This window comes from Anser brachyrhynchus (genome assembly GCF_964034855.1).
Source record: "Anser brachyrhynchus genome assembly, chromosome: 11".
Classification (NCBI taxonomy): Eukaryota; Metazoa; Chordata; class Aves; order Anseriformes; family Anatidae; genus Anser; species Anser brachyrhynchus.
The window spans coordinates 9,091,862-9,119,471 of NC_137706.1; the positions used below are offsets into that span (position 1 = coordinate 9,091,862).

Genomic DNA, 27,610 nt, shown 5'->3' on the forward strand with positions numbered 1-27,610 from the left:
CTGTTGGCATGAAGCAGAACATCGTCTTCCTCCAAACCCTAGATTGATAAATATTGCATATAGCAATATGTAATAGAAATATTGTGATCAGCAGTGACTGAACCATTGTGACTGTTCTCCACTGTTAACGCTATTCCTTCTTTTCTCAAGCTATTTGGTTCGGTGTACGTAGGCCTAATTTCATGCAGTCAGACAACATCTTACTGGTAAGATTTCAAAGGCTTATAGGTGCACTTCAGGGTGATTAGGCGTTGCCTGGTTGTATCTACAGACTTTTAAGATAGTCAAATGGCTGTCATAGTCTTAGCATACAAAAAGAAAACGTTACTCTAAGAACATTTATTGCATGGTAGTGTATTTAGGATATCTGTACCGTGCATGGACTGCACCTGACCACAGAAGGAGGGATGGGTTTAACACCCCCCAAATCTCAGCTTTTTCTTTGCCGTACTTAACGATGTCTCTAAATGCTTCATCTGATTTGTCCTGGAACCTCTGAAGATCAACCTCAGTTCTAATGCGCAGATGAGAATGGCATTGCTGGTTGATGCTCTTATTTCAGGTAAAAGACAGAAACAGTTTTGATTCTCTCTTTAATTTGAGGGGTGACAATGATATGCAGCCTGAACAGATTGTGCTATTTTAATATGAGGTAATCAAAACTTTTATTTTAATTGAGTGAACCTCAGAGTGGCTTAAGCACTTCAGAGCTCTCGAGAGGATCTTTTATGTGCTATATAATATATTCTGTAACGGAAGAGCGCTGATGGTTTTCTTTCTCGCTCTTCTGTTCAGTAGAATGTCTTGATTGCCTTTCAGAAGCTGAACAGTTTAATTACTTTATTTTTTTACCTGAAGAGCCTGTATCATGCAGGACTGTAGACAGAATACCCTCTCTGCTTTGTACTACCCTCTCTTTCTCCTTCTGTTCTCCAGGAGCCAGTGCTGAGCCAAGTCATTGTATCTTTGCACATGAGTAGGAATAGTAACGATGAATAATCTAAAACTGATGTCTTAGAAGTGTTTTTACTAAGTTTTAAAACAGTCAGTATTTCTTAGTGGACGTTAATTCATTAATTTTAGAATGTCTGTTGGTTTGATGGGAAAAAGAGGAAAACGTTTTAAAACTGAGCAATTTTGTGATGTGTAATGTCATTAGAGCAAAAAAGTATGTTTTAGTATATTATATGATATTTCTTGACCATGATATTTGTCGTTTTGTTAAGCCTGTGTGTTAAAAAGTTGATCTACCCTTTGACATTTCTTGATAGGAGCTGGAAGTGTTTTCCATCTACTCAGTTCTTTATCTGCCTCTGTATTTGGTCTCCCTTCTTTTTCTCTTTTCTTGATGAAAAACGTTTCACAAAATCCTGAAAACTAACAGTATTTAGAAATGTATTACTCTCTTCTTTGTAGAAAGAAGCAGACACAAAAGAGAGATCTGTTTTTGATATTCCAATATTCACAGAAGAGTTTCTGAATCACAGTAAAGGTAAGTTAAATGTTTGCAGGGGCCCTTCTTTTACTTTTCCAAAGTTTTTGCTAGGTGCTGTCCAGGTGAAGAGTCCTTACAGTCTTACCTCAGCTCAAGTAATAACTTGGATGTAAGTGGTTAATGTTTCTGATATTACTTAACCTCTGTATAAACACAATGGGTACAACATGGCTTTGTCTTTCAAAACCGTCCTTTTTGGAGAATGGTGCTGATGGTTGAGCTCCACATGTTATTCCAAGCTGGAGCTGCTGTTCTGTATGATTAAGACACGTGAGACACGGCATGATGATGATTCAGGCTAGTTAGCAGTATTTAAATTTGTTCTCCTAGTTATGTGGAATATTCCACTGACATTTTCTGCTACTCTATTTCATTTTGGTAGTTGCATGTCACGAAAGTTGCAGGAATTTTTGCCAGATTTCCTGGAGACTTTCTTGACTGAACAGTCTTTAAAGTCACATACTTTTCGTGATGATCAATAGCAGTGTGTTTTTGTAACTGCTATCTTGTCCATAGGCCTCTTAGTATTGTTGCTAAGATATATTATGCTGAATGGATTTGAAATTATTCTTGTAGTCTTCATTTCTAATCAGTTCGCCTATTCACTTGCACTCAGATGCTTTGAATGTCTTTTAATTTCTAGAGACAGACAAATTGGGTGCTATTTAAGTACTTCTGTAGGCACCGTCAGCACTTTGTGATATGTTTTATTTGTCCTAAACCTAAAACTGCACTGTCTTTAATCATCAGTTGAGCACTCCAGAACATTCTACTTCATTACCTACCAATTGCAGATGTTTTTTTAGCTTTCTTGACTACATGGGAATGGGTTGATATTCACAGCACGTGAAGCGGAGCTGCGACAGCTGCGTAAATCCAACATGGAGTTTGAGGAGAGGAATGCTGCTCTGCAGAAACATGTTGAGAGTATGCGTACTGCAGTGGAGAAACTGGAGGTGGATGTGATACAAGAGCGTAGCCGCAATACAGTGTTGCAACAGCATCTTGAGACCTTACGGCAGGCACTCACAACCAGCTTTGCTGGAGTCCCACTGCCAGGTAAGACTTTTTCTTAGGACTTTCTGTCCAACCTTATACTTAATTTCTTTTGCTTAGAAGTTTCTGTGAATTTACAACAAGCTGTTTCAAGTCTATGATATTGGCTATTTCTGAGCGTTTGATATATTAAATTCTGGAATCCTAATGCACACAGGGGAAGGTTTAATATTGGTGCTTAATTTCAGCATGGTATTTTATTCTTACTATGCTTAATCTTTTTGTTCCTAATAAAGTGAGACATTCAGTCCTTGCTCTTTCACAGATTTGTGCAAATGTTACAAAATAGAAAGGACAGGACCCACAAATTTCTTGATTGAGAGAGATGCTGCATCTGTCTTGTCAGATGCCAGGGAATCTGTTTAGATACTCTGAATGCCCAGCTGGAAGAGATTGTTATGATCAACTCTGAGACGCAAATCAAAGGAAACCAGGTTTCATTAGTCCTTTTTCTCCTTGGAGCTACTCGCTTTGTGGAGCTAGGACATTACTGAATCTGTCACAAGAGGTGGTGTGTGGCAAAAGAAGTTCCTGTTGCTGTTTTCTTGTTGCTGTGTGCCGCCCTTAACAGTCGTATTTTTTTTTGGAATTGTTACAGTCATCTATATATTCTGTGGCTCATTTTACTGTTAACTGTAGGTAGCGGAGAAACACCTACGATGGAAACTATCGACTCCTACATGAATAGGCTGCATGGTATTATTATGGCTAACCCACAGGAGAATGAGAACCTCATAGCCACGGTCCGAGATGTGGTGAACCGACTTGAACGCTAGTGACTGGGTAAGTGCTTGCTCGTAGCCTGCTTTTGCTTGGCATCTTCTCTGCACCTCTGGCACTTATTCTGACATTGATTCTTGTGCTGATTGTACAGTATTGTACAATCAAGAAGTTCTTTTTCCTCAAACCTGTAGGAGCAGGTTAACTTAATGAAAGTCACGTGGAGTTGAGACTATTAAGCAGTGGGGTTCTTAAAGGGTTCTTAAATTCTCCATAGAATTCTGCAAGACCTTCATATAACAACATAATTAGCTCTTTTGTCCTGTTACTCAGTGTACTCTGTAAGGTAAGAACAGTGACGGAATGCTGTAAGAAAGAAAGGATTATTTACATTCTAGGGATAGGGTGACTTAATTTAGAAAAAGGTGGGCTTCTTGAGTGAAGTGAATTTGAAGAATTCTGCATTAATTGTAGAATCTGATCTGCTGGTCATAGACAAATCTTATTTGCTTCAGAGGTTACAGGAGGACTGATCTCCATTACAAGCTGAAAATGCTCTGTAAATACCAAGTGGGAAGCACCTGCAGTCAAACTCTTCTGGTTAGGAAGGTTTACATCTTAGAACTGCTAATGTGTGGCTCAGGCTAGATATAGCATTTGCTGAGGCTCTAATGATCATATGGCTTATGCAGAGATTATTACTGAGCTCATGAACAGTTCTGTTCAGCAGCTTAGAAAACTGTAATAAGAAACTGAGTAGAAAAACAAATCAACAAAGAATAATCAGTCTTTCTAAATTGCTGTGCTTCCCTGCATTTCCCACAACATTTGCTCCTCCCCCCCTGCAGTGCACAGCACTAAGCAACCATTAGAAATTTGCCTATTTATATTTTACCTGTGTACATACCTGGATTCTTTGTTGAGATCCACTGCACATCTTGAATGGTGTTTAGAAATGCAAATAAATCAGGGTTGTGCCATCTGCAAATGTGAAGACAGGGCTTTTCATCCTTTCTGATTCTGACCTTTTGTGATACTGTGTAGAACAGTTAATTACACATTCCCCATTATAGTGTGGCTTAAGCTAAAAGATCATTGTCCTTCCAAAGGGTAGCCAGATGGAACGGACTATAGTTCCAAGAGATGACTGAGCTCCCAGCAGAATAAAGAAGTGGCTTTACTGCTGTTATTTATGAAGGGGAACAGCTTGTCGATCCAGGTCTGGGATTTTTCAGTAGCTCATCAACCTCCTCGTTCTTGTATACCATTTTCAATTAGCGCTCTTAAGCTCAGAAAGAGAATTGGGGAGATTTTACAGAGTGTATAAAAAGGAAAGCAGTTTCTCATCAATGAGTTATTAGAAGGGCATGCCAGGCCCTGAAACGTTTGTCTTTTAAGCACCTTGCCAGAAAATATGTATCTCAAGGATACTGAAGTTTAGACTTACGTTCTCATGTCACGGGGATTGTGTCTTCCTAAATAATGGAATGTAAATAATCCTAAATAATCAACGTTTTCTGGGTTCTTAAAAATGCAAGTATTTTCCTCTTGATTAAACTGGATTAGCTGGATAGCTATAGCTGGTTTGAGGAAAAAATACTGCCTTAGAATTCTTCTTCCCACTTTATAATTACAAAACTCCATTCCCCTCTCTCCCCCTCCCCCCAATACTTTCTTTCAGCAGCAAAACAGCATGAGGCAATTAAAAACTTGATTAATAATTTGCTATTTTCATTATACAGATATGTGCATGTGACTGGATATGATCACAGAATCACCTAGGTTGGAAGAGACCTCCAAGATCACCTAGTCCAACCTCTGACCTAACACTAACAAGTCCTCCACTAAACCATATCACTAAGCTCTACATCTAAGCGTCTCTTAAAGACCTCCAGGGGTGGTGACTCCACCACTTCCCTGGGCAGCCCATTCCAGTGCCTAACAACCACAACCCTTTCAGTAAAGAACTTCTTCCTAACATCCAACCTAAACCTCCCCTGGTGCAACTTTAGCCCATTCCCCCTCGTCCTGTCACCAGGCATGTGGGAGAATAGACCAACCCCCACCTTGCTACAGCCTCCTTTAAGGTACCTATAGAGAGTGATAAAGTCACCCCGGAGTCTTCTCCAGGCTGAACAATCCCAGCTCCCTCATCCGCTCCTCATAAGACTTGTTCTCCAGACCCCTCACCAGCTTCGTAGCCATGCTCTGGACTCTCTCGAGCACCTCGATGTCCTTCTTGTAGCGAGGGGCCCAAAAGTGAACACAGTACTCGAGGTGCGGCCTCACCAGAGCCGAGTACAGGGGGACAATCACCTCCCTAGCCCTGCTGGCCACACTGCTTCTTATACAGGCCAGGATGCTGTTGGCCTTCTTGGCCACCTGAGCACACTGCTGGCTCATATTCAGCCGACTATCAACCAATACTCCCAGGTCCTTCTCTGCCAGGCAGCTTTCCAACCACTCATCTCCCAGCCTGTAGCTCTGCTTGGGGTTGTTGTGCCCCAGGTGCAGGACCTGGCACTTGGCCTTGTTGAATGATCTAGTAATTCATAGGGCTGTTACAGTGATGTTCACTTGGCAATTATTTTGTAACAAAATCTGAGGAGAGAAGAAGGTTGGGCTTCGTAGGTGTAAACCTAAAAAAAAATATAGGTCTCCATATAAGAAAGAGAAGCTTTAGTTAAAACAATTCAGCTGGCATCTGATAAAATTGAATCAGCAGACGGTGACTGTTTTCCCACTGCATATGAATTATATTCTCCTAATTGTGATCTCTATCAACCAAATGGTCTGTTTGAGGTTGAGACACATTACAAATGAATTTATTGGAAAAATCTATTCATTGAGATACTTTTGAAAACCACTGTACTTTACAGAACTGATATGTTTTTTTCTGGTGGCTCAGGTGCTTTGTATTTACTGACAATTTGACTATACTGGTGAATGTTTTTTTCTGAACTGCATGGTAAAGAGAATTTATTTGCGCAATCATATTTGGAAGGAAAGAGGAGGGTTTTTTATTCAGCATGCTATTCTTTGATTGGAAGTAGGAATACAGTTGTAAAATAAAGGGTTATTTTGACATTGTTCTGTGTCTATAGGTTTCTGTGCTGTACTTCTTAATATTGTGCTTTCTGATAAATCATTCACAAAAAAAGGCATGATATCGTATTTAATCCTGACAGCTTGTAGTCTTCTAACGTTTATCTTTCTGTTTCATATGCAGGTCTCGTGACCCAGGGATGGTTTACAAAATTACTTTGGCCAGTGTGGAATAAGAAGCCATGAGAGAAAGACTAGGGGTGGGAGGCAGAACTGCAGGTTGATGCTGATTCCTGCCTTTGTGGTTTGTCAGTGGGACAAACAGATCAATGTTTAGCCACAGATACCACCACTAAACATTTTGGAACTGCCCTCTGTGTAAACCTTTAAGAGCATGTGACTTCTGTGCAATCTTCATTTTCTTATTTTGCTGGGTGTGTGCGTGGCTACATTCTGTGGACTTGCTGACTATGGAGATGAAATCTGTGAAATTAAGTTAGCTTGTGTGTTGTAGTCATGACTTTGTGTTACATTGCTTGATGTCTTCTAGTGTTCTTTAGTTTGTTTTCATGTTTATCTTGTAGCTTGACCTTCCTCAATTTTAGTTTTTTTTGATCTTTTTGTATGATACTTGCAGTACTGGATAGCAGCGCTTGTGTTCTTTGCTATAATAGGCAGTCTTCCTTGCTGCACTGTCTTGTCCCATCCTGCCTGCCATGTTTATGTAAAATATTCTTCAGCAGAATCCTGTTTTTTCTGTTAGCCTGCAGCTTCTACAATGTGAGATTGCTCCTTGCTTGTGACTGGCTATGGTTGGTTCTTTGTGACTCGATTCCCCTAGGGACTTCTTCCCTCCCCCTCTCTTCAAGCACCTCTCTTGCACACAGCAACCTGCTCTTCTATGCAGATCCGCTGTTATCTCTTGAAAATGTTTGGTGGGATGTCTTACTACCACACAGATCATTGATAATCAAGGTAGAAAGTGAAGGGTTAGCTCTTCTCTGTTGGACGGAATCCTCCATTTAGGACTAAAACAAAACAAAATTTGCCTCTTTTCTGTTATGTTGCTCACTCTAATTGTCTGCTTACTTTCTGAGAGAATGATCTCATGGTGAGAGCAGTATTCTATTAAAAAAGAATGGGTGGGGGAATTGCTTTTTTTTTTGTGCCCTTCTGAAATCAGTACTGGGAAGCAATGTGCCTGGAAGCAGCACGTATATTTGCATGAATTATTATATCAGAGAAGGTTGTTAGCTAGGCCCGCATTGCAGCCCAGAGGTTTCTACATTACAGTGCGTGATTTTCAACTTCCGTACAGCTGAAGTACAGCCTGTGGAGCCTATAGCATTCAGCCTATTATGTTCCATTGTGACCTAAATGTCCTTTCACCTGCATCACGTACAACCTCACATGCTAGAGACTGTAATATTACTGAGTTACGGCTGCAGCTCTTGTCAAAGGTGGCACCTACTGTCTGCACTAACTTATGCAAATCATTTGCTGCCCTTTGGTTCCTGTCAAATTGCTAATTCAGACTGTGGTTGAGCACCTGTTGGACATCTATGGGCTTTATGGTAATGACGGAAACATGCTTTCTTCCACATGACAATCTCCTTGTTCCTCCTTCAGAAATCTTTAAGGATTTCCCTGTTATGAATTGGAGATTGCTTTCATTACTTGAGTGCATTGCAGTCAGGATTGCTTTTGTGCATCTGTAATGTATTTGAAGATTAAACAGCAGTTTCTTCTTTCCCACGCTATATACATGGACTTCGTGCTTGCCTGAAGCCATCTCCAGCTATGACCTTGTATGTCAGGTCTCTGCTTACTTCTGGGCTTATTGCTGTAGCCAAGCAGCAAGAATTTCCACGTATATTCAAGTCTTCCTTCAGGGAGGAAACTCCTTTCTCTTGTCTTCAGGCTTATTTTCAAGACTTCACAAAAAGAAACCTCGATTTGCTGAGTTGGATCACCATTATTTTCTGTAACATGGACAACACCAACTGAAGTCGATACAAACTTTTTCAGTGGATTCTATAACAAACGTGGGGGAAAAAATCTTACGGATTGATGTCTCCAGAAGAAGCGCCCATACCTTTAATCTGTGCGTGTTTTGCTTTGCAGCATTAGTGACAGTTTATTTTCATTTAAATGAGGCCAAAACGGACTGCGTAGGCAAAAGTTTGGAAACGAAATTCTAAAGCTGTCTGTGACATCTTATCCAATACCTAGAGTTTCATCCCGTAAAGATTCCAGAAATTGGTATGTAGTGTGATAGTAGGATGCAATTCCAAGCTGTTGCATATACATTCCATAAATAAGGTATGGGTGGCTGCAGGCTGCCTTTGCTTATATAAATTCAACACAACTATCAGCTTGTGGCATACTGCTAATACGTCGTTCTGTTGAGTAGCATGTAAGTGTTCTTGGATGGGAGATTTAAGATTATATTATTAGTTGGGAGCTTGACAGATCTTTTGCTTTTTCCCCACAAGGAAGGAGGGACGGTGGTATACCCGTCTGTGGAAAGAGTAATTTCTTGGTCACCACTGATAAAACAGATGTTTTGTCTCATTGAGATGCTTCTTATTTACACTGTTAAACCTTATAGAAATGTTTTTTGTCTTTCCAGTGTTTTCTGAGTGTCTTTTCAGTTTACATTTTTCAGTGTTGGCTGATTTGGAGAAGAAGTAAAAAAATAATAATGTTGGTGTCAAGGAGAGGAGCAGGATAAAATACTTTCATCACTTAAAGAAATGTTAAGAGAAGTATGTGAAAAAATAATGCATTTCTTGGATAAATGTGTTTGGAATTGTTGAGATGCCAAGTTTTCTGTAAAATGTTTTTGTAATTAAACTTTTGGAGTCCTTTTCTTTTTAAGAAGTTGATGTGCTGGTTGGACACTTGCTTCATTAAAATTGTTCAACATTGAATCCATTCTGATTCAATTTTAAGTGCATTTTTGTGAAAACTATTAATAGCATTGCTTTCTTGTCTGAGAGACTGTCAACTCCATGTTAATCTTTGAAAAGAAATATTGAATATGCTCCTTCCCTCTCTCCATCCCAAGTGCATCTCCCTCTGAAACAGCTAAAGCAGGTAGTTATTTGTAGTGATGAAAGCTTTGGAGATTGTTTATAAATAATTATCAGGCTCCTTCCTGTCATCATCTGTTCCCAACTTGAGTAAACTTCCTAGAATGTCACGAACCTCTCAGTCTTCTCTTTGACATCTTTGTCCTCCTCTGAACTCCCTGATTTCTCACCACCATGTTTGTTTTCCCTTCCTTTAAGGACCTTCTATATCGTATGTGCTGCTCACTAATTCATTTTGTTTTCCCGATTGATTTTTTTTCCATGCATCTTTCCTTCTGCTTGCTGAGTACAGAGCCAAACTATAAACTTATGAAAATTGTACTTTGAGTGTTTGTCCTCTGTGGTGGAGGAGTTTGAATGATTTCTGCCTGCACTGGTGCACCTTCTGAGTTTGCAGCGCTGTGAGCAACCGCGTGTTTGTGTTACTTTTCTGGTCACATCTCACTTTGATTGCCAAATTAATGCCTGGTATTTCTGTATACTAAGACGATTCAGTTGCATCTTCTGCAGCCTGGGACGAACTGCTTATTTAGGTTTATCGTGCTTTGGACATGTTGCAGAACACTAATTACAAAATGATAAACATATCAAAAATAGGAATATAACGAAGTCCTCGGAATGAGTATGGCCACTGTGACGCTGTAGCTATACCAGAGCTGGAGATGGTGGTAGCAAAATTGGGGCACACCTGTGCAAAAAAAAAAAAAGGCAGCAAGTTCAATATAAGACAGAGGTCTGCTTCCTTTTTAACCCTAAGTGCTGTATGTGGCATTGTGAGCAGGTGGTGGTCAATCACGCTCAATTTAAGATGTAGTCTTAAATTAAGACAATTTAAGATGATTCCAGTTTACTCTGCTGCCACTCAATTAACTGATAGTTAACAATTGTTTAAGGGAAGTGAGGGGGATTTAAGTTTTTGGGTACTTTTAAGAGGAAAAAATAACTTCCTTATTCTTTGGGCAGATTAATATATTTGGAGTTTGAAATGAGAGCTTGTTTTGTGTCAACTGCTTCAATTCAGTTGTATCCTTCAGTGTTAGTAGTGTATTCAGGTTCATCATTTACTTCTCCCACAGAATTTTCTGCTTGTGAACAATGAATAGTTTTGCTGCTTCATTCTTCCTCATTGCTCATACTTTTGAGTTTTATAGGTTTTAGAACATCTTGATTATATTCAAGATTTGTCATCTTAATTGCAAAGTCTGTGGACTCCGTATTGTACCATTTTGGTATGTGGAAAGTATCCACATCCATTTTGTAATCCAAGGACCAACACTTACGAAATTTGACTTACGGGTTCCATTAATAAACTTGTCATTCTTATTTTGTTGTTTTTTGCTGGTTTTTATCATTTGTTGTATGGACACTGATGGTTTGCATATCTGAAGATACGGAAAATTGGAGTTTGGCAGCTTTCGACGAGTGAAGCTTTGAAGCTTACATCTAGCCAAGTAGCTGGCCTGTCTTATTGCTATGAACTGATATATGGAGACCTGTACGATGTTAGTTTTTTAATATATATACCAGGGTTCTGAATATTTGTATCAGAGTAATGACAAGCAAATGCAGCTAGGATATTGTGAAGCACAATTTTGGAAGGAAGAAAGGAGAAATGTGACTTTACAAATCAGACTAGATATAAAAACATGGGGCTTCTTACTCTGTTTTATAAGCTACAACTGAGTGGGAAAAAAAGTTTGCTGATGGCAGTTGTCACTCAACTATGGTTAGTTTGTGGTCTCTGTTTTCAAGTTGTGTTGGGAGGGAGATGGGCTGGATAGTATTATATTCTCTCATTTTCCATCTTTGACTTATGTTTCACCCCAGTATAAGGACAAATGCAACACAGATTTTTCATGTTTGCATCTTATTTGTAGTTACAAAGCAGTGTTTAGACACTAGGTTTAAAAAAAATCAGTGTTCACTTTACGCTATGTAGATTTTATTTGCATGTGTATCCTACTAAACTGAACTTAGTGGTGAAATGTGATTGGTTCTGTCAATTATTTAATGAAGTGTTGAGGTAGTGTTTGAAAAGCTCTGCCTGGAGATGGAGAAGTGACTTCTTGTCCAGTTGAGAAGGGTTTTAAGTCCTGATCCTGAAGTGCTTAGGCAGGAGGTCAGCGTTCTGTTTGTGAATGGGTCCACTGAGTTGCCTGGTCTTTCATGAAATCGACTTTCCAAATTGCTACATGATTGTTATAGACTGGAACAGAAAGAGAAATGAAAACACCCCAAAACCCTGTAATTATTTAATGAGAATACGTTTAAGAAAGTACCAAAACCAGTAACTCATTAATACGATTTGAAGCCCTTGTATGTTGCTAACCAGATACGCTGCTCTATTTAGAATTTTCATTTTTCCTTCATCTCCTTCATGTTGTGTCCTGATATCTAGGTTTGTGTCTAAAGAGAGTAAGCCCCAATCCTCCTCTGTATGTGTAAATAAGTAATTCACTGGTATCAGAAACTGTTCTACATAGCAAAATTGCCCTAGCTTGCATAGGGAAAAACATTTTTTTGGGAAAGAGCATAATAGTGCAGTGGGACTCTGAATAGGCCAGTTGGAGGCTTTGGTGGCTTGAGTGGGACGTGGGGACGTCGTACATGGGACGTGTCGTTTTTGCAATACCGGAAGACAAGCTGTTTTACATTAGAGATGAAAATACAGATTTCACTGAGGAATTGAGTGTCCATTTTTCTAACTTGTGTGGCAGGTTGCTGCCTAATGAATGAATCTGCTGTTGGATTTTTTTTAACCCATCTGGAAAGCAAAGTTCTGATTAAAGAGTTGAGAAACTCTCTGGTTATAATAAACAGAAAACCTTAATTCTCCTGCTGTTACATGGAAAAGATTCCAGCTGATCACAAGCACTACTTCTTTAGGAAAAGGAGTGAAAGGAATCATGAGAGATATGTGTGATACTCTTCCAGGCTTACTAGCAGGCATACATTTAATTTGAATATCATAAGCACAAATATTTAAGCAATTCATTAGAATTCATTCTCGATGTGCATGTTTACTTAGGCCTGGCAAAAGGATTCTGGTGCTTATTTTTTTATTTTAAATATTTATATATGAAGAGTTCTGCCTGTCCAAATTCTTGGTTGATATATATTGGTCTTTCTTCTTGAGCTGAGTAGAATTATATCAGCTGAATAGCTGGCTGTCTGGGAATTGGGAAGAGGTATATTTTTCAGTTGAAGTTGTAGTACCATGGGATTTCCCTCTCATATGGGCAGTTTTAATTTTATTAAATCTGTTCTAGTGTTAGTCAAGAAAGAATTCCCTCATCTAATTTACTTCAAATAATATTGCTTAAGCCCAGGACGCTTGCAGAGAAATCTCAAGCTGAAAATCTAGGCTATAAACATACCATTTCAACCCCTCACCTTTCAAAACAAATGTTAACAACTGCATTAGTATTGTAATTCTTCTCAGAGGAGATTTCTCTTTTTCCTGTATGGTACTTCAAGTTCCTGCCTCGGTTGTTTTTGTTTTTTTTCATGTTGGAGGAAGAGAGGTAAACTACTCGAGCTGGGGCAAGAGATGCACAAGTGTATCAGAAGTGCAAGCCAGCAGGGAAGGTGAGCCCAGGCGAGTGAAAAGCTCTGGAAAACTCTTGACACCTTTCTCAGAAAGGACTGTGGTTTTTTTAGCATTGATGCTGAATATGCTCCGAAACATGCTGTCTTCCTTGTCTGTAAGTATGGATTATGGAAGGTTGACATAGGATTAAAATCTTCTGAGGACAGTTACAGCACTTGTACAGAAGAAGTGCATTTGCTCTTATAGAAGAAAGGTAGCTGTATGCAAGCATGTCTTTCAAACACGTGCTATGAACCTGATAAGCATAAGGGAAGGCTGTCATTTTTCTTTTGCATGCTAGCATTAATAATGGGTGGCCCTGGCATATGTAAATGCAGAGTCAAGTTCTGTTTACAAGATGTAAGAATTCTCTTCCACCTCACCCCTTTAAAAATCTGTTTCTGTTAAAGGTGATTTTGTAGGATAAGGACAGCAGGAATAAGAGGATAGAGGAATAGAACTTGCGTTTATTCTTGAAGTTCGTGTTTACCTACTGCAGTACAGAAATGGATGAGTTCTTAGCCTCAGTAAGTTTGGATTCGGACCTGACAATTCCAGACATTCTTGAAGTGCTTTTGAGCAGAAAAAGTAGCAAATGTGAAAATGGAATTCTAGCTGCACCCTAATTTCAGGATTTCACAGCTATGTGGTAAATGTACATTTCCAGATGTCTGAAATAACTATCCATGTGAGGAAAAGAATCCATTTTCTACTGGGAGAAGCAGTGCCTCCTGATGTTAGTTCTTGGTATCTCAGGATGAAAATGGAAAGGCTTATTATTGCAAGCCAGAGAGCTTTCTAAGTATGTGAAAACTGAACTCAATTCTGTGGTTTTGTTCTAGACAAATGGTAGTTTCTTCAGTTGTTTTGTTTGTTTGTTTCATGCTGTTACATGGTCCTTTTCCTCTTGTGCTTTGAGGGCTGGTCAGGGTAGAAGCAGTACAGCAAACGTTCCTGTGTTACAAGGCAATTTTGTTAGGGCAAATAAAACATGAACTCAGTTTACAAGTCTTTGAAGTTGTCATTCTGACAGCAAGGAATGACTGATAAAGGCTTCCAGTTGGCTAAAGCCGATACTGTGTGTTGGCTGATCTTGTAAAATCAGCACAGCTGGCTTCCCTAGCTTCCTAGCTAGCAGGAGCTGTGAATATGTAATTCCATGTAATGGAAGCTTTAGAGTTGTTGGTATTTACATAGTTCTGTGTCTCTACAGAGTTGGTTTTCATTGTGGGAGCCTGCTATAGCCTCATACTTAGACAGCAGTGCCAGAACTGTGGAGCTAGAGCATATGCAGCATGGTGGTAGCTGCTTCCTGAAGATCTTACTGCAGCCAAGAACATCCCTGCCCATTTGTGAGCTTTGCTAACTTGTCAAAATAGTAGAAAACTACCCAGACTTTTCATTGCTGAATGTTTTCTGTTATTTTATGAATTGGGTGAGCTTATGAGATCTGACAAGCACTGGAGTTTGCAAAAGATGAGAGAAGGGGGAATCAGGAACTCCTTTCTGACAGGTACCTTGCTTTTATTTTAGTTCGTTGCATTTCATGAAACTGTACACTGAAATAATATGGGAGCACCAACTGTAGAAAACCATCCACTTCTCAGCATCTAAAGTAGTCAGTAAATATATGACAATGTAAATGAATCTAACTCCTGACTTCTGTGCTGGTGCCCCTAGCTCTGTATGATTTCTCTTCTTTGTGTTAAACTGGTGCAGCTTAGAGGCAGCTAAAATTAACTGTCCCTGCCAACACAGTTTTCTTGTGGAGAGAAAATGTTTTTTCACTGAATTTCATTGAAGAACCAAATGAATGTGGAAGGGGCCCACAATTACTGCAACATAGGAAGTTTTTAGAAAAGATAGAACTATGGAAATCCTTTAAATTATTTTTTCTGTGTGAACTGGGGGCAACAAACCAACCCAGCAACAATGCTATACTCCCTAGTACAGGTTTTGAAACCAGGCTAAGATATTAACAAAATGAACTGAAGGTATAAAATCAAGATGGGGAACACACAACAAGATCATGTTACTGCTAAATAAATAAATTCCTGACTTTCTCCCTTTGGGTATGTGTTCAAATATAGAAAGAGTGTTTATGTCAGAATATGTTGTGCTTAAGCATGCTTTGAAGAACGTATCCTTTTTTACCTTGTAGGAATTTCTAATGGAATTCATTTCCAAACATCTCAGTTTTGTAAAACTGTAGGTCAGAACCGATGTATTTATCCATACAGCTTTTACAGGGATAGCTTAATCTGGGCACATCCATACCTTGAATTTGAAGTCTGTTGTATTTAATAGGGTGATAGCTATGTTTATTCTCTGGGATTTGTGCAGTGATTTTATTTCCTGCAAAAGGAACAATATGAACTCTAGCAACCCTAACCCTAATTATGACCCTAACTCAACACCTACATTCCTAATTTCTCCCAACAAAAAGTGATCACAATTGAAGCCTTTTAGTAGACCTGAACTCCCTTGGGGAGCCTTTACGCAACCCCACACACAACAGGAGTCTGTGCTTTCTCTCTTTCCAAACAACCCTAACTGTAACCCTAACCCTAATTATGACCCTAAAAAACACGTACGGCACCAGTTTCTCCCATCAAAAAGCACTCCCAACGGAAGCCTTTTTTGAGAAACAAAGTTGTGTTGTTACAATAGAAGGTGTTTACACGGTGTAAAATTCCACTAATCTTGCATATTCAAAAGTGATTGTACAGGCATATGAGTAGCATAGAAGTGAGGAGTTTGTTAGGAAGCCAAGGAGAAGGTTCCATTGTCCCAAAATAGGGAGGATAGATAAGAAAAACAGGACCGAGCAGTGTGAAATCAGTAAAAACAAAAATTACATAGTAGAAGGAAATAAAAAAGAAAAAGGAGAAATTAACGGTTGGTCAAATAAAATTGTGTATATATGGTATACAAAGGCGTCGACTGGATCGTGAACCTGTAGTACTCAGCCAGTGAGGAAACAGGAGAAATCAGGTGTTGGGTAGCAGGGAATACAAGGCTACGATAAACTTCCACTGTGTGCTCCTGCTTGCAGGATGCCTGCCGTTGGAACCACAAGTAAAATAGCTTCACAGAAGATCCTGTCTGAAGAAAATTATCGAGACTTCTTCTCACAATCTGGGGCCTTGTCCGGGATCTTGTTGACTACTAGAGAGTTCTTGCCACCATGGACAGGAAGGTGCACCCCCGCCGATGTCAGTGGTCATGTCGGGGTTAGTATGTTGTCTTGGTATGGCTGACAAAGGACCGAGACTGATAATCTGAAGACAGACTCTGCGAAGCACTGGAGAGAAGGGAGGCCACTACAGACACACCACAGGCACAGGGATAACTGCTCATAACCTGGACCGGGAATTCTCTGCATGGACGGAGGAAAGGCAAACTTTACCGTATATTGCCTCAGGGTGGGTTCAGGGAAACTGGAGTGGAGTGTGAATGAGACGCACTTCCAGTGCGAAGCGAGTGTGGAGTCCTATGCCGCAGTTCTGTAGTTCTGTGAGGGGTGCAGCCGGAGACGGACGAAGCGAAACACAGATGAGTGAAAGAGAGTCTCAGGGGCTTCTGCTTGCTGGGACACTGCGCTTTCTCTCTCTCCAAACACCAACAATCTAAATTAAATAATCTAATTATGACCCCAAGAAAACACACAAGTTGCCAAATTGTTGCATCAGAAAGTGCTCCCAATGGAAGCCTTCAGGTATACATGCAATCCCTTTAGGAGCCTTTACGCAACCCCACAAACAACAGGACTCTGCGCTCTCTCTCTTTCCAAACAACTCTATAAACGTAATCCTAAGCCTAACCCTAAATTGGACCCTAAAAACCATGTACGGACCACTTTCTCCCATCAAAAAGTGCTCCCAAGGGAAGCCTTTGGTTACACCTGCACTCCCTTTGGGAGCCTTTACGCAACCCTTTACGCAACCCCACACACAACAGGACTCTGCGCCTTCTCTCTTTCCAAACAACCCTAAACGTAACCCTAACTGGAACTCTAAACCTGACCCTAAAAAACACGTATGGTGCCACTCTCTCCCATCAAAAAGTGCACCCAAGGGAAGCTTTTGGGTACACCTGAACTCCCTTTGGGAGCGTTTGCGCAGTCCCACACACAACAGGACTCTGCTTTCTCTCTTTCCAAATCCCAACAACTGTAACCCCCTAACCCGTTGTGCTTCCTTTGTGAGTACTTTCATCCTAGTATATAGAGAGATGGCGCCAGTTCATTTCTTTTTGATATTTCTTTGATGAGTTTGATATAAAACTAATGCAGGGCAGACGAAATTCCTGAGTTGATTAGGTCACTTGCTTTTTGCTTTTTCATTTCTTCATCCATCCAAATGGATAATGTTTGCTTATTTCATTTACATAGAGCTGCCATTTAAAGTGGCTGCCTCTTGTCCAACGTACCAGCATTGTCTAGGAAAAATTGCTGTGTTCCAAGTAAGCGTCTATAGGCATTATTCTGTTTAATCATCTACATCTAGTGGTTGTTTTGGATATTAGGGTTTAATAACAGTATTTACTTTTTAGCCTTTTTATTGTGTGTGAAGATAGGTTTGTGATATCTTTTTTTTTCCTGTTTGAACTGTTCTGCTTAATATTGTCCAATACTTTAGTTGTCTTATTTTCATTAGTAATGGCATCCATGTGAGGAAGTGGTGGCAGAGGTCTTGTGTAGTCTTCTGAAAATGGTCCTTTTCTGTTCGTATGTTATAGTAGTCAAAACGTATCAGGAAGGTATAGTGAATAAAAATTAAAGACAACTGAGTTGCAGAAGCCAGGAATAATCTTTTGACTGGGCTTGTTCACTTAGCCAGAAATTAAAAATATAATCCAAGTGAAAGTTTTAATCATTTTGAGGCATAAAAGTAGTGTCCAGACGTATACTTATGCCTAAATACTTGACTTTGGTGTGGATGCACTGTTGACAAGAAATGATAAAATATAAACACTTACGGCCACACAGTCTCTTACATGATTTATCAGTTTAGAAAGTGATTTTTAGCATATTGTTGAGCACTGTCTTGTCTCATCCTCTCCAGAGGCTGCATAGTAAATACCATACAGAGAAGTTTTCAGGATCGTAAATCCACCAGTTTCCACAATCTGTATCTTCTGTCCATTGGGCTACATAATTTCTGCTGAATTTCAGTCTTGCTGCTCCTCACTTGGCTAAGTGTAAAGTGCATTTCCACTTTTTTTGTAGATGTAGCAGCACATCATTTGTTCTAAACAGGATTTAACTGAGGGGACATGGTTACTTAGTGCTGTTCCAGTTTAGGAAGGAGTGGTTCTGCTAGGAAACTTGTGTTGCAATTAGTAGCTGGTCATCATCCTGGGATGATGGAGCTGTGTACAAAAGAAAACCAGACAGTCTAGATGACCTTTTCCCACCTTTTGCCTTCTGCACAAGGGGGAATTCACAGGTGAGAACTTGTTTTATTAACTTGGTATGAAGCTGGAAGAAGAGGAGAGAAGAGGATAAAACAGATCAAATTTAGGTCACTGGTAGATAGAGAGATGGTTCGGTTGCTGCCCATGAAGGAAAGATTGCCATCAGCTCCAGATCTCCCAAGAGACATTGTTTGCTGAGCTTCTGTGATGAGACGGTTCAGAGCTAGTGTCAGTCTGGATGGTTCATTAGTTTAAATGTCTGGTTTCGGGAGGCATGTTCTCAAGCTAAGGCTTCTAAATATAAAATAGCCTTGTGAAGTTTTTATCTTATGAATATTCACTTGTTGAATTTACATTTTGTTTTTCATCTCTGAGCTTCCAGAACAGAGCCTTACACAGAGGACAGCCCTCCCGTCTGTCTGAATAAACTCTGGAAACATTTTTGTGAAAGTAGTACCTTGTTGTTTTACGTGTCCGTACTCTTTAGTTAATTTCTTTCAGAACACTTTGAAGGTCCAGCCGTTGTCACAGGCAAGCTCTAATAATCTAGGACTCCAGCAGAATTTTGCTCTTATGTTCACCCTTGAATGTGCTTACAGTGGTGGACGTGCAGGTGGAACTGTTAATGCAATTTGACCTTGAGAGCCTGAGATTATTAGGGCAGCTGTTCTCTGTACAGCAAGTTCTTGATAAACTTGGGAGAAAGCAAATGCATCTGATGCATGCTTGTCAGACATCTGGAGTGGATGGTCTGGAACTGCAGGGAGGACCATCTATTAGAATGGAGAGCTATCAGTAAAACTAGCAAAGATACCTGCCTTCTCTATTTCAACCATGGTTGTCACCATGCTTCATGACCTCTTCTGAGAACAATAGCTATTGCAGTTGGTCCTGTGCATACACTGAAATGATTCTTAAAAGAATAGAGGACATAAATAAGGGTACGCATTCTTCACAGCCTCCCTCTCCCTAAAGCCCTTGGATGCTTGATTGCTTCTAGACAGAAGATTTTGTTATTCTTTTCTCATTTTTGTTTCCAGTTATGAATTAAGTTATTTCCTAATATGGATTAATGTGGTGGCTAGTGGAACTGAATTGATGCAATGGCTCCAAAAAAAGACTTTTAGCCAGTAGATTCTAATTAAAGCAACTTTTATTTTTTCAGAAGAGAGAAAAAAATCCTTCAAAGAGCTCACTTGCTTTGTATCAGATGAATATATATGCAATAATTTGCCAGCCTGATAGAGACAGAAGTTGAAATATGCTTGGAGCAGTTATATTCAACCATATGTAAGCGCTGGCACTACCTGGAGCTTATTTCTCCCACAAGGTGATATTTCCACCGTGTAATTTTGCTGCTTCCTGCCGTAGGCAGTATTAGGGAGAATGTGTCTGAAAATTTGTCAAAATGTCTTTCTGTCAGAAGATTCCATTTTAGTCTTGCCCATGGGGAAAAGTGCATAGATTTACTTGAAAATTCACAATTCTCGGTTTTGACCAGCTTAAGTTTTCAGGGCGAGTCCATATGCCCGATTGCAGAAGCACTTGCATTTACAAATCCTACCCTCAGGTTCTCTAGGGAGAACGTTTCTTTGATCTTCCAATTTCATCCATGTGTCTAGTTTCTCAAGCAGAGGGGGAGGAGAGGAGCTTTTCCTGGTACAACTCTGTTTTGGGGAGGGGAGAACAAACAAAATAGGTTGGATATTATGAGAAATTTCTTGTCAGAGTGGTTAGACATTGGAACAGGTTGCCCAGGGAAGTGGTGAAGTCACTGTCGCTGGAGGTGTTTAATGAAAGGGTAGATGTGGTACTTAGGGACATGGCTTAGTGGGCAATATTGGTGGTAGGTGTACAGTTGGACTAGATGATCTTGGAGGTCTTTTCCAACATTTGATTCTATGAAAAGAACCTCAATCCACTACAAACATTATTTTATTAAATCTAGCTACCAAAATTTCACATGTATGGTAGTGACCAAAGTTGGGTGCAACCATGAAGACAGTGGGAAGGGGTCTAGGCTGAAATTAAGGAGCTGAACTGTCATGATGTGACATGGACGGGCTGTTCATTTTATGCCCTGCATTTAACTGGGGGTGGGGATGGGCGAATTCCTTTGTCTCTAAACATCTCACATCCAAATCTGCCTTGTAATGTCAGACTGGGAAATCGCTGCTTAGGAGAACAAAGAGACATTGCAAATACAGCTTCCATTGCAGGTGCCAGGAGCATTTTGTAAAGAAAATTTCTTCTGTATGAGTAAATCTGTTTAAGAAGCCTGACCGATTTAACTCATTGCCTGACCCACAGCCATCCTCAGCAGGAGAGGGAGGTGGAATGGATGAATTGCAGCTAACACCTAGTACCCTCAAGACTTAATTGAAAAATGTGCTAGTTAAGTATACAGGAGTCTCAGTAATACAGGAGTATACCGGAATCTGTTTTGTTTTGTTTTGTTTTGTTTTTCCCCCTATAACTGCCCTAGAACAGCCCTCCATAATTCCTTACCCTTACTGTCCTAAATACTAAAGAGCCTGTTAGTCCCAGTTTGGAGCATTTGGGCTCTCTGTTCAAGGGAATTGTACCCTGTCGCTCCCTACACAGCACGATGAGTTATACCTCTGAAAATCCTTCCTTTACAACATCCCCTGGTTGTTTAAAACAAACAAAAACCAAGAATACCCTTTCCCTGTTTCTCTCTGGTCCCTTGCACCTAGGCTGGCTGTATCTGTGAAGCCCCAAAACCTGTAAGTGATGCTGTTTGCCTGTCTGTCAGAGAAGCTTTTAAATCTGAGTGTAAAATGAGACTCCTACAGCAGTAAACAGAGAGATCATATACCTCCTTTGAAGTTACCATTTAAATAACCTCCCGGGCTTCACTAATGCAGGAAGCGAGCAAGAGGAAATAATTCCTTCCTTCTCTCCTCCTCCTCTTCAGCTCCCCTCTCTGAAGCAGGAAAATGAAAATGAATTCTCTGGCAGAGGAGGGACACTGGATTTCATGGTATTGCAGAAGAGATGAATGGCTCTCACTTGCAGCTTAGTTAATAAGTCAGCACGTTCATTCAGGGACACAATTTATTAACCCATAAACACTGCAGATGATGGTGTTATCACTGTGATAAAGTATTTTTAATTTGCTGTATAATTTATAAGGTAGTTGCTACATCAGAGGGGAGCCTGTGTCTGCTCATGTGTCCAGGTCCTGGGTTGGTCCTAGGAAAGGAAGTGAGGACCTAAGAAATAAAAAGGGAGAGGTCCCAGCAGAATTATAGGAACAGAGCTGGCTGCAGACCACTTTTTGCTGTTTCTCTGTCACTGTGGGTTTTGCTGGTGCTGCTGATTCCTGAAACGGGACGGATGTCTGTTTCCAGGCCTCCAGTTCTGCACCTGAATTGAACCTTGGACTTTCCCAAAGACACATACACATAGCAAGAGTGTAAACGAGCGTGCATAACATCTGACAGCACCAGGGGTGTTCAGTGCTGTGCTGCAAAGGAGGTCATCCTGTCCCGAATGGGCTGCTGCTGTTTAACGTGGATGGCAGCATTATGTGTTCCTGATATTATAGCATGGTCTTCTCTGGGGCTGATGCCTTACACCTACCAAACAGGAGCATAGCCTTCTGCAGCCGTTGCAGTTAGTTTGTGCAGCAATGCTGCAATGGGACGGCAGGCTTACAAAGTGCTGGAGGGATTGAGACTAAGGTACCCAGGACCTTGGAGAAGTAGCACTCTTAATTGCCTGGGTGTTAAATGTTTGCCAGGTAGTTTAAGTAGTCAATATGTAAATGAGTTCACTTCTTTGTTAAGTGATTTTTTAAATAGTAAGATTTGTTCAAATAATTAAGTAGTGTAGCCTATTAACTGGAGAATGCCCTAAAGACATCTCCGAGTAAGTCTGAATCTTACCAAGCTGCCTGAGGTCAATTTCTCCTGGGATCAAAGGATGCAGTACTCACAATTCCCGTGTTTTTACTCTGTTCTTAATCAAGTGTTAGGGGCTTATCTTATGTAAGGAAAAATATGTTCATGCCTGAACATGTTACTACCTGGTCTTTGGCCTGACTGAAAACGTTGGGAATTTCCAAGGCAATTATACCTATGCTAATCATAATTTTCTCCTTAGTCTAGGAGTATCTGTCCTTATGTCTGTGTTGATGTTGAGTTGCTGAACAATTTGATTAGGTGCTTTGAATAAGCTGTGTAATTATGCCACAGATATTCCTGATGCATACATTATTTTCATTATCTAAGTTATCACCACCCATTGTTACTGTTGTAGTGCAGTAATGTTTAAAGGCTGCTATTAGAACTGGAGCACCATTGTGCTAGGTATTGCACAGACATTTACTAAGCTGCAATCTCTGTCCTGGAAAGATTACAGCTTTATTGTACTGATGTACAACAGCCCATTATATGAATTACTTCATGTAACGTCACTGAGGTTGAAAAGCCCTGCTAGTAAGGGATTAGCTGACTCCATATGCCCAGAAGGAAAACCACCATGGTGCTACCAGCATAGAGCACCTGACTGCTGCTGTTTTTTATTTGTTTGTTTGTTTGTTTTTTAATCCTGGGGCTCTGTTGCCTTACTCTGACAACTTGTAGCTCTGTCAGCTTCCCTTTGTCTGTGGGATGGTAGTGGGCTCTGTAGCACCAGAAACTGGGAGCAGTTGCTCTATAGTCTGGCTTGTCTCCTTCTGGTCTTAATATATCCATTAATCTCAAGACAGGGAACAGGTTGCCCAGGGAGGTGATGGAGTCACCATCCTGGGGGGGGGGGCGTGTTAAGGTTGGATGTGGCAACCTTACTTACTGGGGCATCTCTTGGCTCTCCGGAGCTTCGTTGGATGGCAGTTGTAATTTATCTACCAGGTCTGAGCCAGCCATAATCTTATTTTTTGTTGTTGTTGTTGTTCTACTTTTATTTTATTTATTTAATTAGACAAGCCATCCCTTCAGCTAAGGAGGTGTTTTTGTGCCAGCAGAAGGCAGCATCAGATCTCAAAGTAGCACCAGCCTCGTTGGTGCCAGTTTCTGATCAGTCTCCTGCTGCCATCTCTCAGCCACTTGATTTACTCTCCTCCCAGCAAATCTACCATAAATTCTGTCTGATCCCTTCTAGAGGTTCTCTGTTGTCACCTTCCCGTTTTAGTTTAGCAGTGATACTCACACCTGGATTTTTGTAGTCTCCTGGTTCAAATGAGGCCTTATAGCTTGAGGTTCACAGTATAGGGAAAGAGCAGTAGGTTGGTTATCGTCCATGGTCTTCTTCCAGCTAGCTACTGGACAGTCTGCACAGTTCTCAGACATTGGATGTAAGACAAGTGTCAGGCATTGTCAGTATTGTAGCCCTTCTTGATATGTGGTTTTAAGTATTGCATGGAGTAAAAATACATATAGTAAAAGGGTTTCTGGTAAAGGCAAGACATTTCCCACATTTCCCACAAACTCACTGTTTCCACAAAAAAGAACAAAAGCAAAAAAATAACATAAAATAAGGTGCTCAAAATAGTTCTGTGGGTTCCATAGTGGAAATGGCCTAGCAGATCCTTTAACCCATGAAGACAGCAGTGATCCTGAGTCCACCTTTGTCCTTATTCTTTGAGTGTTACCAGTTCTGAGGCTTGTTGGACAGCATTTAGGAAGCAGTGCTTTGAAGTGCGCTTGGAACTGGCTGCTTCTGCTTTTTCGGTGAGTCCTCCTGAGGGTGGAAGATTAGAGCCAGGCCATCCTTTCATATCTGCAGCATCGGTTTCTTTTTTATCAAATGCATTTTATTGCAAGGTGAATTCTTTCCCAGCTTTTTGTACTTCGCCAGATTCCCTTGACCTTGAGACAGTCAATGATGAATCATATGAGTCCCCACTGAAAACACTGCGGAAGCCAGAGGAATGCCAGCCTCACTGTGTAGTACATAAAGTCAAAATATTTTAAGCCCAAAACTGATCGGTATGATTCTTCCATTTTAATCTGCACCTTCAGATTAAAAAGCTGTTAAAAGCTTCGATTTGTCTTGATGCATCTGCTGCTTCATGACCAATGAATGCTATGTCCAGGACTGGAGGGTATGGGTAGGAGGATGATGTTTTCTGATAAATATATCTGATGGTATTTTATGTTCAAGTAAAAAAAAATAAAAATTAAAAAGCCTGTTATAGAAAATGATTCATCTGTTAGAGAGACTGCTGGAACAGCATCTAGTACTCCTCTGACTGACGGACAAGTAATGTCTAAAAAGTCCATAAACCACTAACATATGCACAGTTACCTTTTGCTTCTGCCTCTTAGTTGTGTTTCCCTCTGCTGTGCTAAGACTGTGTTAGATTGCAACTGCAAAATATCATCTTGTAATATGTTATGTATTAGACCTCTTATTAATTCTGTAATTCTTTTGTACAGTTTTGTAGCTATATGACTAAATATGCAAAGTGTTTATATGAAAAACTATAAAGTTACAGGTTATTGGCATTTTTCAGTGTTAAAGGTTCAATGAGTCAAATTCTGTGCTGAGGGGAATCAATGATTTGATATAAATTTATTGGTGTTAGAATGAGGATTTCCAGAGTAAACTGGGAGGCTATAAACATGCTCAAAAACATAGCTGGTAGAGCAAGTCTATAAAACCTTTGAAATGATACAAATTCATAAATATTAGGCTTCTTCCTGTCAGACTACTGTGATCTGTGGTGGCACCAGTGTTAGGAGGAGGAGAGGTGCAAAGGCTACAAAAGGCAAATATTATTTCTGGAAATGGCTGGTGGGATTTGGGTCTGCTTTTAGCAAGCATGAAATTTTGGGACTGAGGCCAAGTGCTATTTCCAGAGTTTGAGGATGACCCATGACTTGGATTAAGGGCTTGAATTTGATTTAGTTTAAATCTGAGGCTGAACTTAGTTGGCATCTTCTGGTTGGGATTCTAGGAAATCGAACCCTCACTGAAGCTTTGTTGACTGAAGTAAAATTCTGTTTTCAAATACTGGTAGGAAATCAAATGCTTTTGAGCCATCTTCCAACAAGAAAAAAAAAAACCCAAACTGGTGGCATTTAGATCTGACCTCAGTACCCTCATTTCTCCTGCATTTTGGACCTGGGGAGGGAGCAAGGAGAAGAGAAAGAGAGCTCTGGCAAATAGAAATTCAATTGGTTTAATATACAGACTATTTTGCTGCAGTCTAACTGGAGCCTCTTATTAAGAATCTGATGGTATTTCTAAACAGGGAGAGCTACTCCCTTGGTGGGGGCAATCTCCAATCATACACTAACATTGCTTTTGACATATTTATGACTCCAATAAAATCTCCCATCTGGTATATTTTAAAATAAAATTGAAAATTTATCACTTTCCTTTAGCTGGTTTGTCGTTCTCCCCGAGAGAAGATAGCCAGGCTGAGATTATTGCATCGGCAGTCTGTCAGCTGAAGTTAGGCAGAGGTGTGATTTAAATTTCAATACTTTCCACATTACAGCTGTCTGGGGTGGGGAAATTACAAGGAGGAAAGCAAAGAATCTCTTATTTGTATACATTAGTCTCCCCTGATTTTTTTCTTTTTTTTTCTTTTTTTTTTCTTTTTTTTTTTTCTTTTTCCTAGCTGGGGCACCTGGGAAAAGAAAATATCCCCCATTTTTCTGGATTTCCATAACCTTGGCTTGGTCAGAGATGCTTGCAAGAGGATGAAGTAGAACCTGAGTGTCGTCTCTCCTGTTGCTTTACTGTTAGGCGAGGTTGTGACAGCAGGAAGAGATCCTTCTCCATATGAGGTACACTGCAAATTTATGGCATTTATATAGCTTACAGAGCTGGTCTTAAAGAGACTGTGATCTTTGGGAGAGCAGAGCTAAGGCATGTCATTTCCCTGACAAAGGACCAAGGGAGAGAGGTGGGTGGCATTTTGTGTATGTAAGCAAGTCTAGTCATCTCAGCAAAGCAGTAGATGTTTCTGGAGGCAGGAGTAAACATGCTCTGGATATGCTTGCATGTTTCTAAGCCTTTATGATGAGTTTAGGCCAGGCTCTTTAAATGGCATGCGACAGGTAAATGAATCACCTGCCACAGGATTTCTCTGAGTCTCTGTAGCTGAAATAGGTCAGGAAATTGAAGCAACTGAAGCTGAGTCCAGGCCAGGAATCTGGCCCCTAGTGCATCACTGGGATTTCACATGCAGCCTGTATTGGATGGAACCTGTGGAACAGAGATGACACATGAATAAGGTGCTTCCTGGCAAAATTATTTGCAAATCTTTCTGAAGTGGAAGACTGTCTCTTCACCTTTTGGGGCCCAGGGATGCCATGTGTTCTGCCTCATCCTTCGGACTGATAATAGAGCCGTGCCCACCTGGCTGGTGGCATTGCCCACGTCTGATTAGGTGCGTTTGTTCCTGTTGCATCAGCTGAGTGTTATCCAAGATCTTATCCCCCTTCATTCCCTCCAATTGCTTCATTGCTTACACTGCGACTGGAGCTACAGTGAACTTGTGACCAGTGTCCTTTGCTGTAGTCACAGCAGCAAGGCTGGAGGGCAGTGACTGCAGCCTTCACGTGGGCATCTTAGTAACTTAGCCCTGCTGTAAGCTCTGAGCCCAGGTCCCCCCACTGGGGGGAGAAATGATGAACCTTCAAATGATCTCTTGGCGGTGCAGTGGTGTGATAGTCCTGACACAGCAGCCTAGGTAGTTGTAGGTCTGTAGCTGGCTCTGGGGAATTAAACCCAGCAATGCTTGTGCTCACTCTGGGAGAGAATTAAATGTTATTAGTGGTTTATGAACTGTAGGTGTTGAACCTATGTGGGGCCCGCTGGGACCTCAAACCCACTGTTCTATGTACTGTGGTGTGCCCTACAGGGAAAATGCAAACCAGTGCATAAGGGTTATTAAATGAAACCTACACTTAAGACACATGAATTATCTGCAGAGCACATATAAACATTTTGTGCACGAGCTGTGGATTTGTGCAGCATGGTTTGGTTTTCTGAAGTGTGCACTTTGAGCTCATGTGCAATGGGCTTTTGTTCTTACGTGTATGTCTGCAGGTGAACATATGCTTAAGGGTCTGCCCGTGTGCATTGAGTATGCAGTTAATGTATGGAGAATTCTTTTGTAAGTACTGTATCTACGGCGCTGTGCTTTCTCCAGCGTACACGTTGTGTGCGTACAACGCATAAATGTCACGTCGTTTGACTGTTCTGTTTTCT

General features: G+C 40.5%; 2 protein-coding genes across 4 annotated transcripts in view; both read left to right on the forward strand.

Annotated features, from left to right (window-relative positions):
* Nucleotides 1-9,253, forward strand: part of HMG20A (high mobility group 20A) — a 34,843-nt gene extending 25,590 nt beyond the window's left edge. For 2 of the 3 annotated variants that reach the window (XM_080551434.1, XM_080551435.1), the window contains 4 exons: nt 1,417-1,492; nt 2,339-2,554; nt 3,191-3,334; nt 6,501-9,253. In XM_080551434.1, coding sequence (XP_080407560.1) covers nt 1,417-1,492; nt 2,339-2,554; nt 3,191-3,327 — 429 coding nt within the window. In that variant the 3' untranslated portion in view covers nt 3,328-3,334; nt 6,501-9,253. Of the gene's footprint in view, nt 1-1,416; nt 1,493-2,338; nt 2,555-3,190; nt 3,335-5,013; nt 6,475-6,500 lie in introns of those variants that run through there. The other variant, XM_080551433.1, reaches the window with a different exon arrangement.
* A 141-nt stretch (nt 9,254-9,394) lies between these two features.
* LOC308176131 (uncharacterized protein) overlaps nt 9,395-27,610 on the forward strand; it is a 132,299-nt gene continuing 114,083 nt past the window's right edge. The window contains exons 1-2 of the mRNA XM_080551438.1: nt 9,395-16,425; nt 25,774-26,181. The gene's annotated coding sequence lies outside the window, so the exon portion shown is untranslated. The remainder of the gene's footprint in view (nt 16,426-25,773; nt 26,182-27,610) is intronic.